We start from the raw sequence: 16895 nt of genomic DNA on the forward strand, positions 1-16895 counted from the left end.
ATATATATATATACATATATATAAATATATTAATATATTAATATATACCTATATTTATTTATACATAAATACAAATTTTAAAATTACTTTATTCATTAAAATTACAAAAAAAAGAAATTTTCTTATAGAAATCACACCATTTTTAGTTACCTCTAAGGCTTTAAAGTGTACATTTTAATACAATTTTGCTATATTTATTTTTAAATAATATATATTAAAAAAAAAAAAAAAAAAAAAAATCTATATAATATATATTATTCTACTATATCCGGCGTTTGGTTCCTCTACGCTATTTTTATTTTGTGCTATGAGAAAAAAAAATTGTTAATTTTTATGAGATTGAAATGAAAAGATAAATGATGAGTTTACAATATATTATATATATATATAGATTTATATATATGTGTGTGTATTTAGGTAGAAATATATACCTTGGATACTACTCAATGTTTATGTAATTAAAAGAAATTATATATTTAACTTTGCTTAAAAAATAAAAAATTGATTTGTTTAGTGGATATAATAAAACTATCTTCAACGAAAATATTCAGTGTTCTCTTTATTATTATTCACGCCGGTCTTCAGTCATCAATATTATACATAATTTAGTAACTTTGTGCCGCGATCTCTTATCCTGCACGCCGATGAACCACTCGTAAATCATTTTCGTATATTATGTTGTATTTACACATCCATCGGTCATTTATGATGTATTTACGGAAAGGGGTCTACACTCCCATTCGGCATTCCCCTATCGGAATTCGATGGATACAACCTTCCGTTATCTATATTATACGTTTTAGGTACAACTGAGAATACGCACTTTTCCTAAGTATAAACAACAAATCCTACGTTCAGTACGTTAATTTTTAACTTGCGCTTGCCCGATCTAGGGTAAATCATAAATGTGTGACTTTTCACCGATTTCAAATTTTCCAAAACAAAATGCTACGAATAACATCAGATGCACCGTGGTTTATAAGGAACGTTAACATATATATAAAGATCTCTAAATCCAAGAAAACAACACAAAAATTGAAGCTAAAAATTTCCATAGCTCATACTATAGGCATCTCAATGCATTTGGTTCACTCTTATTACAATCCCCATGCTGTACATCCGCCTCGACTTGGATTGAAACGCGGGCGCGTGATAATCCGCAAGACCTTTAAGTTAACTACACACAATATTATATTTTTCTATTACATAATCTGTTAAAACTATTTTAAATGTTTTTTATTTAATTTCCACATTATTATAAACTTATAAATTATCATACATCATGATGTATTCTACATTAATGTTTTCTTGTAGTTATTAGATGCCTTATTGCTACGATCCATTATTATCATATATTCAAATACTGACAAATAGTTAAAAATATACAATTGTAAATCTCTGCCTCCAGGAACAACTTATTTTTAATACCAATAAAAAAAAAATTACTTAGAACTGTTTATTCTGGTTTGAAAAAAATGCATTCAAATTGCTCCATATCGATACGTATCAAAAACGGTTTGCAGTCGATTATAACCTGCAATAAGAATAAAGAATATGAAAGTGTAACGACGGGCGAACGAACAACTTAACTTCCCAGTTTCCACCGTCGCGATTAATGGACTCTATCGCATATACAGGGGAAAATGTGTTCTGATTCAGTCGACCAGAATAATGTAAACGGAAGTTTTGACCAAAAAAGTTTGTACACATAATATAGGTACCTCATTTGTCATGATACCAATATATCGTATGATGTATATTATAATAATTTATAATCTTATAAGAATGTGAACCGCCCTTTACAAATAAACTATGTATATATTTACATGTTGTCATATTTTAATCAAACGGACTTATTAACTATTTAATTATAGGTAGCATTAGAAAATAGAAATATCGCTGAATATGCAAATAACAAAGGTACAAAGTATCAAGATAAAATATAATTCACATCAATGTTATATTTACACTAGAACAATATTCAATTGTACTAATAACTGTATAAATTGTTTTCGATCAATATAGGTATATATTTTAAACACACTAGGGACGATTCGATCTTCGAAAAATAGCACAAAATGCCCCTCCAAACAGATTATCGGCCAGAGCGTTTTCAGTATTCACTCGTGTATACATCAGTCGCTGACTCGCACATAGCCTGTCATAATCGGTAGACCATAAGCTCGAATCGTCTCTACATCAGTGTCAATAGTTTTTATTAAACAAAAAATTTTTTACATTTTCATTTTTTTACGAATATACAATTTCCGTTCTTGTGTATTGCTGAAACTCAACAGTCAGCACACTGAAGAACAAGTGAAGATTTTAGAGTTCAAGTTCACGACAGGTAATAAGTAACATTATCAAATAAAAAAAAAAAAAAAAAAAAATGGTAAGAATGGAAATCATAGCAAAAATATATGTTTTTAATGAATTATACAACAAATAATATAGGTATAGACATTTTTTTATTGTTTAAACAGTTATTAGTATAACTGGAAAAAGTTAGGCTCCGATGCTCGTGATTATCACAGGACAATATATTTATTGTTACGTATATTTATGAATATGAGAAACGATAAGCACAGCTGATATTTGTATTAAATTGCATACCTACCTATATTTTATACTTAGGTACTTTTAAAGCAATAATGCTGTTTGACATACATTTTACAGTGGATTCTCGTGTACCTCTCAAATATTTCATTTTTCACACTCGAGTTAATTTTGTTAATTATTTGTTGACAATTTTAAATTTAAAGTAATTCTTCATTCGTAGAGCATTAAATGGTTTTTAAGAAATTTTACAATTCAATATTGTTTTCAGATTTTTACTTAAAAAAGCAACTTAGGAATAACGTGCTAACAACATTTTTACCTACCTAATTTTATTTTATTAATGATTATTTTTTGAAATGATTCACAAGAATTGAAACTACTTATACGAGTTGCGACGTTAATAAATTAAACTAGAATTATTCTTTTTGTCAAATTAAAATTCAACATCGTCATCTTGGATTCTTGGAGATTTGAAATTGTGCAGTCCTACAAAACTTTTTTTAAATTTGTTCGAAAACATAGATATATTTAAAACAAAAATGATAGAAATTCTGTTTCGAGTACATTGTTTTTAACTTTTAAGATATAAAATATTTTCTAAGACATTACATTCTCCATTCTAGTTATGAAATTATATTATATCTGAAAATACTATATTCAAATAACAAATTCGTTATAAAGTTTGCTTAAAACCTATGTAGGTACGAGTACCTATCTTATCAATTTCATTCGCCGGCAATTTTGATTTTTTCTTTTCGTATTTGTAATAAACTAATAAGTATAGTATTCAAAAATGCTTAGTTTCAAGTTCTTAAGTTTTAAATTTCCCATTTAACTGTTAAATGAGAAATTAAAGTTAAAATGTGAAAAGTAGCTTAATAGATCTCGAGAACCAAAACTTCTCAATTATAATTTAAATACGTTTTCTAACAATATCGTTATGAAATTCATTTTCAAGAAACAAACAATAAACATTTAATTTTAAGATTTTAAAATTTTAAATGTTTTAATTTTTTTTTCTGTTTTCGAGTTAATAAGGTTGAGAGTACTATTATAGGTAACTCACCTGTTTTCGACGAACAAAAAAAAATTGTTGTATGGAATCACATTTCTTACTTAACGGGTCTAAACACTTAACGATGGATGTCTTAATGTCTTCCACATAGATTCATAACTGTGACTGAAATGTTTTTTTTTTCGTTTTTTACCATGATATGATTCAAATACATAATAACTATAGTACTATTAATCTACTCCTCGAATAGTTATTGGGTCCAAACTCCAAAACAAATGTACCTCTAAACCAACAGAAAGCAATAATGAAAAATTTAAATTTTAAAGCAGTATTAGCAACCATATTATGTTAACGTCAAATTAAACAGTATTATTTTTTTCAACGTAAAAAGTTTTCGAGGAAACACTGTATGAGTATGGATGTGTATAGTAGGCAGGTAACTATAGTAAGGAATAAGGACGGTCAAAAACACAACACTTGAATTAGCCTAAATAAAATATATATTTGATTTCATTACAATTAATATTACTCATACATGAACATAAAATATATATTAATATTTAATGTATAAATAAAAAAAAACATTAGATGACTCGTTCTGTTAGAAAAAAAAAAATATATATATATATATTATAAAAATGAATATTTTTTCCATTCTTTTTGTTTTATTTTAATACTATAAACTATATCAGTCAATACACACTTTGGAACCCCAAAAAAAAAAAATTATAAAGAAATACTATGTTTCACTAAGTTATAAAATAAGAATAAAAAGCGGAAAAAAGGGAAATAAACCAAATAAATAATGTCGTACCAATGTTAAATACTACACAAAATAAAACCCTAATTAATAATACAAAAAGACCCGTGAAAAATCGTTGACGACAAAATTAAATATTAATATTAAAGGTAAACAAATTATACAATGTTAGGACTCCTGTAGCAAACCAAAAGTAAGATAATTGTGCGATGTATACAATTCCTACTACAAATAGAAAACATACGAAACAAAACCATGTGAAAAATGTACACACAGCATTCGACTGAATACAATTAAAAAAAAAAAAAACTGTCAGTGGTATTCATCAGTTCTATATCTTTGGTAAATATATTAACCTTATACATCTATGATTATGACTACGTTACAATACATAATATTTTATTGCTAAAGAATATAAATTGAAATACTATAGAGTAGGTAAAAGATGATTTTTCCCTATTCAGAGAACAAAATTGTTTTGTATTAAACGCTTTATAAAACATTATGAGCTAAAAATACTATTCATCAGTAATATTCGAATAATAGTAGGGTGTTTCATTAATTTTTTTTTCAGTCTTAGACTCGTTTGGCCTTTATAATAGATTCTGCTATAAAGAGCAAACTTCATTAATAAATATTAAATATACAACATAATTTGATTGTTTCTTTTTCATTACATATTATCATTATAATATTGGCACGCTATATATTATATATATTCTAAATTAAAAACTTTATATATACTTTACATTTCCTTTAATGTAACGACAAAAATATTATACTTCGGGTATTCCAATATACATTTAAAAATAATGAATTAAAACCAGTAAAAATACCAAACATCAAACCAAGCCCACCCCCCCTTCTAGAAAAAAATATTATTTAATATATATTTATTTAATAATAATAATGACAAATTAATTAGTCAGTAATCAATCTCCAAGATGAAATTAAAGTTTTAGACCTCCAAATGAGTCATGCGTGAAGCGCATCCGACGACATCAAAAAATTCACCGGCTGATGCTGGTGGAAACAATGGTTAAAGTGGTGATAAAGGCGGCCCAGACGTTGCCTGATTTGTTAACTGATATGGAGATGGGAGATCCAATGAGATTTTGTTTAGGAACGGCGATGTGGGAGGCTGCTGTATAATGTAGCCACCGGTGGTTGAGGTGGCATTTGGAGACTGGTTAAAACAAGTGACTGGTGATGAACCAGTGAGATAAGAACCAGTAGAACTGTTAACGGGCTGTACAGGCTGTACTGGAACCGATTGTTGATGTTGTTGCTGTTGTTGCTGTTGGTGTTGTTGTTGTGGCTGCTGTTGGGGGACAGTGTTATTGTTGTACACTTGATATGCACCTTGATTACTCGTATTGGGAGTAGTATTAGTAGATTGCTCTTTGTGGTAGATATTAATGTGAGCACGTAAACTGTACTTGTTCTTAAACACTTTACCGCATACACTGCAACCAGCTGGATTGTATTCGTCACTATGCCTAATGCGCATATGTTTTAATAAGTTAGACTTGTTGGAGATCACTTTTTGGCACAGCGGACACGGTCGTCGGCCTAGACGGTCTGTCAAAAAAAAAAAAAACCAGAAAATTAGTAAAAATTAGAAGAATTTGACACTGTGCAACAGATTCGTGCAATTATTAATGTGGTTTCACCTGAGTACCATTTCACTAACACAAAATAATTATTTGTGTAATTAGTCATAAAATAAAGGGCGCTGCGTTTTATATCACTTAATAATTAAATTTTATACTATATAGTATATACACACTGTAATATTATAATATAATACTTCAGACGAACTGTAATCTTGAAAATTATTATTCATCTTAAATATATTAAATAATATTCATTTTCAAAACATTAAATACAGTTTTCATAATTAATGCTCTATTGCATCATAATATTCTAATACAAGTTAAGTAGGAGCTTTTGACAAATCCAGGGAAAAAATTGAACAAATATTTAACATCTAGTTATAATACTGTTATTTTAACTTATCAATAAATAACCTGCAAGATATAATGTATAATTGCATAGACTTTTTTTTTTTTAAAAAAAATATAGATTAATAACAGTATTAAACTTAGACAGTATAAAATACACCTAATAAAAATTAAAAATAATTTAATGCAGAGACGTAATAAAAGCAATATTAATATATTTTATTATTCTAAATCATAGACTGGTATATAAATAATTAGAAAATGTTTTATGTGATTTTAACATGTATCTATAATTAATAATTAATAGTCACAATATGATAAATTATGACATATTAATCATTATAAAGCACTAAAATTTAATTTTTACTTTTGTATTATTTTTTTATAATTTATACATGCAACACCGTAATTTTGATTATACTCAAAATCTTTTATTTAAATTTTGCAAGGTTGAAAAAATGTTATTGTATTTTATGACTATATCAAATTCTTTTCAATATAAAATTACAATATTACAAATTATTAAATTACTAATTTCAATATAATATTTATCCTGTCATAGAGCTAATATTTTAGAAAATTGTGAATATTACAATAATCAATTTTTAAATCATCATCAACATTTAAATTGAACAAAAATATCTAAAATACTATTATTGCATTAAATTTTAAATGTAATATGTAAGTGAACGTAACTAGAAGAGTATAATAATGGACATTGGTTCAAGTAATATTCAAAGAAAAGCTTAAAATTCAAAATATTACTATATAGAATAGCTAAGATGGATGATCTTTCTATATTTTGGCCATATATTTAAATACTTGCTCTATAATACCTACAAAGTGTATTAGGTAGAGATATGATATGGACAATTTTCACAACCTACCAACTAGTGAAAACTGAAAAGTATTAAAAGTTATCCATAAAATGTTAAAAGTATTATATCTTAATATCTTAAGAGGACGTTACCCACATACATGTTACCTACAACCAATAAACATATAGCATAGCAAATTAATGTTTATCAGAGTTGATTGTATTGTTAGTTTTAAATATTAGTGTGAATTAAATTTATTCCTAGAGTTAAAGGTAAAAACATTATCTATGCTTAACTAAGCATTAGCTTAAGGTATGAAAATTTTTATAAATTTAATATCTTTATTCCTCTCTTGGAAAACCCAATATTTATTCCTTAAGCATAGGTATTGTTCATACTTTGAACTTTAATAACAAGTAAATTTACCATAATATTACAACTAACAACATACTATTGATTTTGATTGAAATTTCAAATTTGCTTTATCTATAAGGAATACACAACATAAAAAAATGTTCTTTAATTTTTTTTTAAATATTAAATTTTTATAGCAACGTAATTATATATAATTAAAGTTATTATTTCTATTGTAATTATAACTATATGAAATTATTTGGTGAAAATCTAATGCAAAAGAATTATTATTCAAAAAGGTATTAAGAAATTTAGAATAGAGCCATGTGACATCATTGGGCTTGGGTCATCATAATTACTTATTTTATACGAGTAAAAGTGCTTTGCTTCATACAATTTATCTAACTGAAAATTTTATCTTTGAAATTTATGTATAAATGTGTGATTCCATGTGTTTAAAAACGATTTATTGCGATCCATGATGGCATGATGCACCGTGAATTATCTCCTTTAAGATTTTTAATATTTAAAAACTTAACATTATATTGAAATTCTGATACTTTTTTTGTCTCGAACACATGAAATCACACATTTATATGTAAAATAAATTTCAAAAATAAGATTTTTATTTAGATAAATCACACGAAGTATGGAACATTTACTCATACAAGATAGGTAATTACGATGAGCCATCACAATGACATCACGCATATTTTTTCAACTCTTCATAACTCATTGAATAATGTGAGGAGAAACGTTCAAACCGTACCATTTGTCTTAAGATTGAATGATCTTTCAAATAAAAACTTATTTTTTGTGTTTTGTGCACCTTTCTGTTTGTAAGAAAAAGATAACACATAGGTGGTGTCCTCTTAACAATATTCCATTCCATACTTTTATAGCCTAGCCCAGGCCTGTTACTATAATAGACGTCTGAATAATCTAAGTTATATAATGGACAAAATGCATACTCAATAATATATACTTAAGAAACATGCTAGGACATAACATATTAATATATATATATAACTCAAGTAATTAGAAAATAAATTTGTTTAGGTAGATCAATCAACACTATTAAAAAATATAATTTATACATTTTTGTAAATAATAGGTATATTCAAATATTATGTATAAATAATATATAAGGTGATTGCATGCTCAAATACTCCAAATAGTCACGAAAAACCTTGTCTTTCATTTTTAAATCTTAGCTATAAAAATTGAACATTTAATAAATTCTTAATTACAAAATATTTTCAAGTTTTTGGTGATCTTGACAAATTATATAATGGTATCTTTGATATTTTGTTAAATAACTATAATATCATTTAAAAGAAATATTATTCAATTTTACAGCTTTTTGTTGAGAGAAAATTTTATCATCAATACTTAAAGAAAAGAAACAAAAATCAAAAATTCAATAAATAGCTCAAAAATAGCCAAAATGTGTTTAAAATTATACAATGTATATAAAATATTAATACAAACATTTTGAACAAGTTTTAAGTACCTTAAGTACCTACAGTAGTATTCATTTTGAAATAAGAAATTGATTTTGCGTATAAATTCCCATTTTTCCAATTTTATTTGTTTTACCCAATTATTATTAAATAAAATGCTGGGAATTTGTTTACTTATAATCCTCAAAAATTAGTCACTTTTCTACTAGAATGATAATGGAGTGGACAATTAAGCACTTAAAATTTTAAAATTTCAAAAGGACATAACAAAAAAACCATTGTAAAATTAATACATTCATAACTTTGCTCAGAATCTAAAATGTATGGGATCAACTGCAAAGGGCTATAAGCCCATAATGTAGTACTCCAATTGTTATTTAGAATAAAGGTATGTGTAATAATATTGTTGACTAGATAATCAATTTATAGGCACTTGCAAATATAGTATAGTTCCAATATTGTTAGAGAATTAACATAAAGCCAAAGTTATTAATATTATATTACTATTATAACAATCAATATTATATTAAGTAATTAATTGGTGTTATTTTTGTTTAGAGATTGTTAATTATTGAATTTGTACATATTTGGAACGTTTAGTGCTCGAGACTTCCCCCATCACAAACAATACACCATGCTCCGACTGACCGACAACCATTTTTGTCCACTTACACAAATTATATCACCAGTCATCACAATTTGACATTGTGCTCTTGTCGCATGTGCGTTTTGTACGCTTCGCGATACACAAATGAGCTGGGGCAAAGGTAACAACACAGCCGGCGCATCAAGTCCGAATGCATTAAACGCACATGATACTTCAGCGACGACTGGTTGTTGTACATCTGTCCACAATGGGGGCAGTCCCCACACTGGGCCAGGTGGGATCCTGCAAAAATATGTGTACCGCCTGCATGGCTTATAAGCCGTAAAATACATTCATTTCCAGTAATATGTGGAAAATTTGATTTCTTTTACTTAGAAGAAATTAATAATTAAGTATACTTATATTCTAGTACATATTTATACATTTATATAATATATACTTATTATACTTATATTATTCAATAATGTATATATATTTATATATATATATTACTTTAAAAGAGTATAATACCTGCAGTTGTTAATGATTGTTCAGATGGACATTGATTTGTCTGTGCTGAAGATAAACCAAAATCAATACCACTAGATGTACTTGTGCGGATTTCTAATTAAGTTAATTTCAAATAAACTTAAGTAATAAATTTAATAAACAAGAATTTTAAGAAAGGTTAATTACCTTTAGGATCATTTAACATGCGAGAAGCAATTAATGACTTGTCAAAAATTGTTGTTGAATGTGAAGCAAATTCATCTTTTACTAAATCCATGTCTTCATATTCATCAACATCGGGTCCTTGTGCATAAGGATCATCACAAAATTCATCTTTAGATTCATCTTCTTCTTCTTCTTGAATATAACAGTCAGTATCTACATCGTCATCGACTTTTAATCGACTCAGTATGTCAGTTTCACTACCAGTTGTTTCATCCTGAAAAAAATTAATTAACTAGTCATGGTTAAATTTTAAGATTATTTTATTAAAATATAATTCACCATAAACTCCATGCCATTATCAAGTTGTTTTTTCAATTTTACTGGAAGACACTTCTTTCGCTTTGCAGAAACTTTTTCACTGGGAGATTTGGGAGAATCAGATTTTTCAGTTGAAGTTGATGTATCATTTTTCTCATCTTGATTGTTATTAGTAGACAGTTGCTGAAGTGGAGGCATATTATTTTTTTCTAAGCTCGTTCTGGTCGACTCCTAAACATATACTAACCATTAAATAATTGTATTTAAGTAAAAGACAATATTATGTACTAGATCTGTATTGATGGTAGAAGCTGCACCGGCAAGACCTCTAATCTGCAGCAATTCTGCAGTCCGTAAAAACGATGCTAATTTTTTCTCTGATATGTAAACAGTGCCTTGGTAGACAAAATTGAGCAATGCCTGAACATCATCTTGGTTTATATCTTTCAATATTACAACTGGATGTCTACAAGGATTATCCTAAAAGTATAACCAAGATATTAGATCACATACACAAAAATCCATTGAAATAAAAAAAAAAATCATATTGAAAATTTTAGTGTAGTTTTTTAAGATAAGGAGTGTTTTCGTTTACCTTGAACACATTTCGAAAGTAAGAACTGCACATAGACAACACAACTTTATGAGCTTTGAACAACTGTCCATCACACGACAATGTTACGTCTACCAGGTCTTCACTAGTGCGAAGGCTGTCCAACTCGGTGACCATGTTCAAAGGATAGTTGTTCCATTTCAAACAGAAGTGATCGGCAGTCATTGTGAACCCAAATCAGCCACAGACGACAGTTGTTATAATCACCAAACCCTATATGGTAGCCAAACAAGAATAATAAACAGTAGAATGAGTGCAAGCGGTTGTAAGTACAAGTGTAATTTGTGCATTTGTGTTCATCCGACAACAGTGTCAATCGCATATTTTGTATCAAAGTACGGACACTGATCGAATATAATAACGCACAGGTAATATTAATAACATGAATACACATTATTATACACCTATACGCGAGTGTGTTTGCGTTGTGCAACTTTAGGTATATCGCTGTAATGTCGAAACAATAAATGGTGAACTTACCGTGCTTGTGGGCTGTTCAGAGACATCCGTATAATGGACGCCAAAACGTTGTTCACATTTGACGGGATAAATAGCACGCAAAGGACGAGGCCATTAATAAACCGAGTTCCGACAAATAACAATCAATGTTCTATTTAAGTATTAATTATTTTTTTCTTTTTATTATTATTAGGTACTATTACTATTACTATTATTATTATTATTATTAATAACAATTAATTAAATTATTGTTCTTATCTCACTCGACGCAGGTTGACCAGTGGAGGGGACGAACTCAAAACTAAACGCACACTGGGCAGGGACGGGTACAGATTTCCCGATTTTGATAAAAACTGATAACAGTGAACCTGATAAGAAAAAAAAAAAGGCTCATACCAACCTATAAAATTCCAATTCCCACATCGTTTACTAGCGATTAAATAAAAAATTTAAATATCAGTTTAGTACCAATCGTGATTTTTCCAAAAATTCATACCGAGAAATTTAATCTCCTATAAAATAAAACCCTGTTTAGTTAGCTTTTAATCATAGACATATTAATTTAAAATAATACAATAATAATAAATAAATAATAAAATATTAATATGTCTATGCTTTTAATATTGGTGAAGTTAGGTTTTAATCAGTTTAATCATTTATTTGTTATTTAAATATTAATAATAATTTATTTTTATACCATATAATTTATATTACGGTTTAGATTAATTTTATAAGCAATTTGGCTTTTAAAATACTTACTAGGGGTTACTATTGTATTGTAATATATTATATTATTATAGTACCTATTCTAATTTAAATTTTTTAATTGAAGAACAGCTTTAATATTAGTGAAAGTATTTAAACTTACTAAGCTATAAAAAATGAATTGTGTATGCATATTTAAATATTTGAAAACTTAGGTAGTGTAATTAAGTTATTTTTAAATATTATTAAATTCTTCTTACGTTTAAATTATATATTATAAATTTTGCTTATTGAATAATGGTAGCATATTCAATTACAAAAAATTTAGTAAACCAATAAATTATAGTGTTTATTCATCCAGTAAATGAATTTTCATGAAATAAATTTTATTTGTTTCTTTGTAACTTTATAATAACACAAATGTTTGTGTGAAAAAATATTTTATTTATTTTATATGTTTTATCAATATCAAATGCTAAAACAACTTAATAAAATAAAGAGGTTGTTGGTTATTGCTTATATGTTTATAGTTTTTTAAATACTTTGTAAACATAATTATTTTTTGAGACAAGTATTTTAGTACATAGCTTGTAATAGGTATTATTTATATAATAACGAAATGGCAGATTGCTAGCTGCAACAGGCAGTTTCTTTACATATTTATCAAATTATTCAAATTTATAATAACTATAATATTTATGTACATATTTTTATTGTTAACATAATATCATACTTATTCTAGTTAGTAAAAAAATGAACAAAATTATATTTGTATTATTTTATTAAATACTAGGTCACTGACTTATTATTTTTTATTTCTGTTTCAGCCTTGCTTACAGTATAAATTTAAACAGCATTATTTCAAAACTCAGTTTGAAAAGCTGAACATTTTTTCTGATTTTGTATCAAGATATTTTTCTTTTAAACTATCAAAATTAATATTTTTAGTATTTAGGTTTTTTTGTATTACAAAAATAAAATATTTTTTTAAATTTATTTTATTCCTAACATTTAAAATTATTTCTAGTGTTTTAATTGTTAATTTTTGGTTAAAATTAATTTTGTGTCAAACTCTTTGTTTAAAATGTATTTATTATATCAACTTGTCCAGTGTTTATAATTTATTTGTATATTTTTAAAAATTATTTTTTCTAATTAGTTGGAGTTAAATGAGATTCACGTTTTATAACATCATTATTATTATAAAATTATGTTTCTAGATGTTCAAACTCTTTGTCAGTATATAAGCCATAGTTTAAGTTAAAGACTTTAACTTAACTTAAAGTTATGCTGTTAAAATGTGCTTAAGCTTATATAACGATCCAATAACTTGTTTTACTACTAATTGTTCTATTATCATTATTAATTGTTTTTGTTCATTTTCTTAGTTGTTAACAATTATTAAATAATAATACAAATCTATGTCAGACATTTTCAACACAATCCCTGCTTTCAAAAATAGAGCTCATGTTTAATTAATGTATCTTCTTTAAAACATTTATATTCTTTAAAATATTTTGATTTTATATCATTACTTATATGAAATACATATTATTATTATTATTATTATTATTGTTAATGCAATTTACAATAATTAGTTAATATAACTTGAAAAAGCAAAAAGTTTATGAATTATTTAACTCTATTCATTTCACCACTTTTATTGGATTTAAAAATATACTTCAGATTATGAGAAGTAAACACACATAGCTTTTGGGTACTGCCATCAGACTAGCTAGAGTGCTAGACTAGGTAGTTTATTCACTCAAATAAATACATAATATTGTCAATTAGTTTAAAGAATACATAGTTCTATGTATAGTATTTTCAATACATAATAATGTGGGTATCCTTTGCTCTTTGAATAAAATAATAATATATAGACATTATCATCAATATTAAGTGAGCAGTGATAAATTTACTGCCCCCTTTTCAGAAATATAGGTGTAGGTTAAAATTGTTTAAAATATGAACAATGATTCCCTGTTAGTTTGCTTTTTTACTTTTCAAATTTTTCTAACATTGAATTAATTTTTGGTAAAAATAACCATGATGAGTAGGTATAAACTTATTTAATTCCAATACTGTAATGTCCAGGCATTATTAAATAATTAATAATCCATACGCGTAACAATTAACGTTGTTAATAAACTTTATTTGTTTAACATAACAATTCATGAACAAACATAATATAATAACAAGAGTACAAAAAAAGTGACTAATATCTATCAACATTTTCTGCTGCTGATAATATGAAAAACTTTGATTGGTTGTGCCAGTGGCACCAACGTAACATACACTACAAATACTTATGCTGAAAAAGTACAACATACTTTATTATATTTATTGAACATAATATATTTTTACAATACTATTGACTTTTTGTTGTTTGCTCTTTAATGTTTTTTCTGTAGCCAACTGCATGTTCCTTTTGCATCTCTATTGATGCGCTTCTTCTAAGTATAGAACTTAAGATTAATTGAAATTTGAAATCAGTGATGAATAGTTTCAATTGTTCAGAATGTAAAATCTCTAGGTAGCACTATCATTTTTGGAGCTGCAACTAAATAATGAATAAGTAATTACTAAAATCAATTCCATACAGATTTAACATATTTACTGAGTTTTTACAATATATTCCAAAATTAAAAAAAAAAAACTATCAAGAATTTCAGAAAATGACCTCTAGATAACATACTTCACCTCAAATAAGTTCAAATTTTTCAACCAAGAATGCAGTATTCATAAATGAACCGCCTTGAAATACAAATATATAATTATTTAGTATTAATTAATAGTTACTTGATTTTATGTGTAATGCTTGTGCTATGGTTACTGATTTCTTATTGTCTTGTTTTTTGCTTGTGTCTTATCTTAACAAAATAATTAATAATATATTTTTTTAATTACACCCACAGATATATAAAAATACTAGATAGCCGACTGCCATACGTTATACATACAAAATTATGTCTCCAACAAAATGGCCGATAATCGTTATCTAAGAGGTGACTGTTTACAAATTAAACTGATATGATAAATGATAAGACACTATTTTGGAGGGATATAGTATTTTAAATTTTGTAGGAACGAAAAACTTCAGAAAATTTCTTGTCTGAATATTATAAGCTCAGAAACTTTTATTGTAAAAAATGTATTTGCTTGGAACTGAAATTTGGAACCAATTAATATTTTACACTGTATAAACAATTCAATATTTTAATATAATATAATATTTTACTGTATGTATTTGAATAGAACAATAAAATGGTAATTGTGAGCTATTTATAACTATTAAGAATCCCAAACGATTACAAACAAACATGATAATCTTAATAAAAATAATAATTAAATATATGCATTGTGTTATTATTTTATAACAATATAAACCTACGTCCTACATGCCAAACATTACTCATACACCATCATTATTAATGCACATATTAAGCATATTGTTTTTTAATTTTATAAATATAAATTGTGATTAATGTATAGGAAAGGTAGGTAGGTACAGTAATTATTAATATTTTTTAAATATATACCTATTACTATGGTTTATTATTGCTGTGCTTGGAGCTGTTCAAATAAAAGAATACCAAAAAGTGGTATCATTTTTTTGCGTAAGTATATTTATAAGAACTGACATCAATAATTATGAAACTTACAAACAAAATATTTCTAATATTTTCAGTTTCCCTTTAAAAAATAAAGAGCGTACTAACAAATGGTTAGAAAATATTGATTTATTTCAATATATAATATATTATTTTATTAAAGTTGTATTGTACTGATTAAATAAATAAAGCACTTGATCATTTTTTTAAATGTTATACTTTCTAGGTGTACTGGTATTTGTATTACAATAAATTATGTTATAAGTAGGTAGTTATAAACTTACATAATATATCTTTAAAACTTCATCTTCAAGAACACAGACAAAATATTTGATGTTCCCTTGTATAAGACATATAGGAAAATTTAATTCCACTCAAAAACTTTTCTAAAATGTTACACAAAATAATAATAGCTTTAAGTATTCACTATAAATTTAATTCTAAAATCTAAATGTTCATACCTAGTATAAAATAATAAATAACAATATCGTTCTTATCAATACTAAGAAACATAAACATTCACCTCTTAGATAAGGATGGCGGCCATTTTACTGGCGACAATAATAATACCCAAGTTGGCTATCTAGTATTTTTATATATCTGTGATATACACTGACAAATTATCAAAATCAAAAGTTTGTAAATAATATACCTATTATATTATATTTATTATATTATAATATTATTTCATATATTTTCTGAATAAAAAAAAACCGCGAAAAGAACATAACTGTTTCACATAGATATGGTTAGTGTGGCTAAAAGGTGGAAAATCCACCCGTAACTTCACACACTCTACAAACTTTTAGGAAACGTTATTTTATCTCCTGTCCAGTTCCCTATATCTTGGTTCGTGATATTTATAGAAAGTGTTATCGAAATATTAATAACATGATTTCTTATTAGATAAAGTTAAATAGTTTTATCTGTTAATTTATTATAATGAATAGGTAATGATTATATTATATAATATATATAAAATATATTAATAT

General features: G+C 26.2%; 1 protein-coding gene and 1 long non-coding RNA gene across 3 annotated transcripts; both read right to left on the bottom strand.

The window, feature by feature from the left end:
• Positions 1 to 4056: 4056 nt before the first annotated feature.
• On the bottom strand, positions 4057 to 11795 carry LOC114119535 (broad-complex core protein isoforms 1/2/3/4/5-like). Of its 2 annotated transcripts, XM_027981116.2 has the most exons (7): positions 11606 to 11795; positions 11108 to 11338; positions 10801 to 10992; positions 10534 to 10743; positions 10216 to 10468; positions 10051 to 10143; positions 4057 to 5915 (listed from the first exon to the last, which is right to left on the bottom strand). In XM_027981116.2, exons 2-7 carry the CDS (start codon positions 11288 to 11290, stop codon positions 5374 to 5376), a joined length of 1473 nt encoding a protein of 490 aa, XP_027836917.1. In that variant the 5' UTR covers positions 11291 to 11338; positions 11606 to 11795; the 3' UTR covers positions 4057 to 5373. The 2 variants fall into 2 exon arrangements, with proteins under 2 accessions (XP_027836917.1, XP_027836918.1); XM_027981117.2 differs by lacking the exon at positions 10051 to 10143.
• Positions 11796 to 14423: 2628 nt separating this feature from the next.
• LOC126553213 (uncharacterized) lies at positions 14424 to 15590 on the bottom strand. Its single transcript, XR_007606453.1, has 2 exons — positions 15092 to 15590; positions 14424 to 14852 (listed from the first exon to the last, which is right to left on the bottom strand). It is a non-coding gene; the product is annotated as an uncharacterized LOC126553213 (long non-coding RNA).
• Between the last annotated feature and the right edge of the window lie 1305 nt (positions 15591 to 16895).

This window comes from Aphis gossypii, chromosome 1 (genome assembly GCF_020184175.1).
Source record: "Aphis gossypii isolate Hap1 chromosome 1, ASM2018417v2, whole genome shotgun sequence".
NCBI lineage: Eukaryota > Metazoa > Arthropoda > Insecta > Hemiptera > Aphididae > Aphis > Aphis gossypii.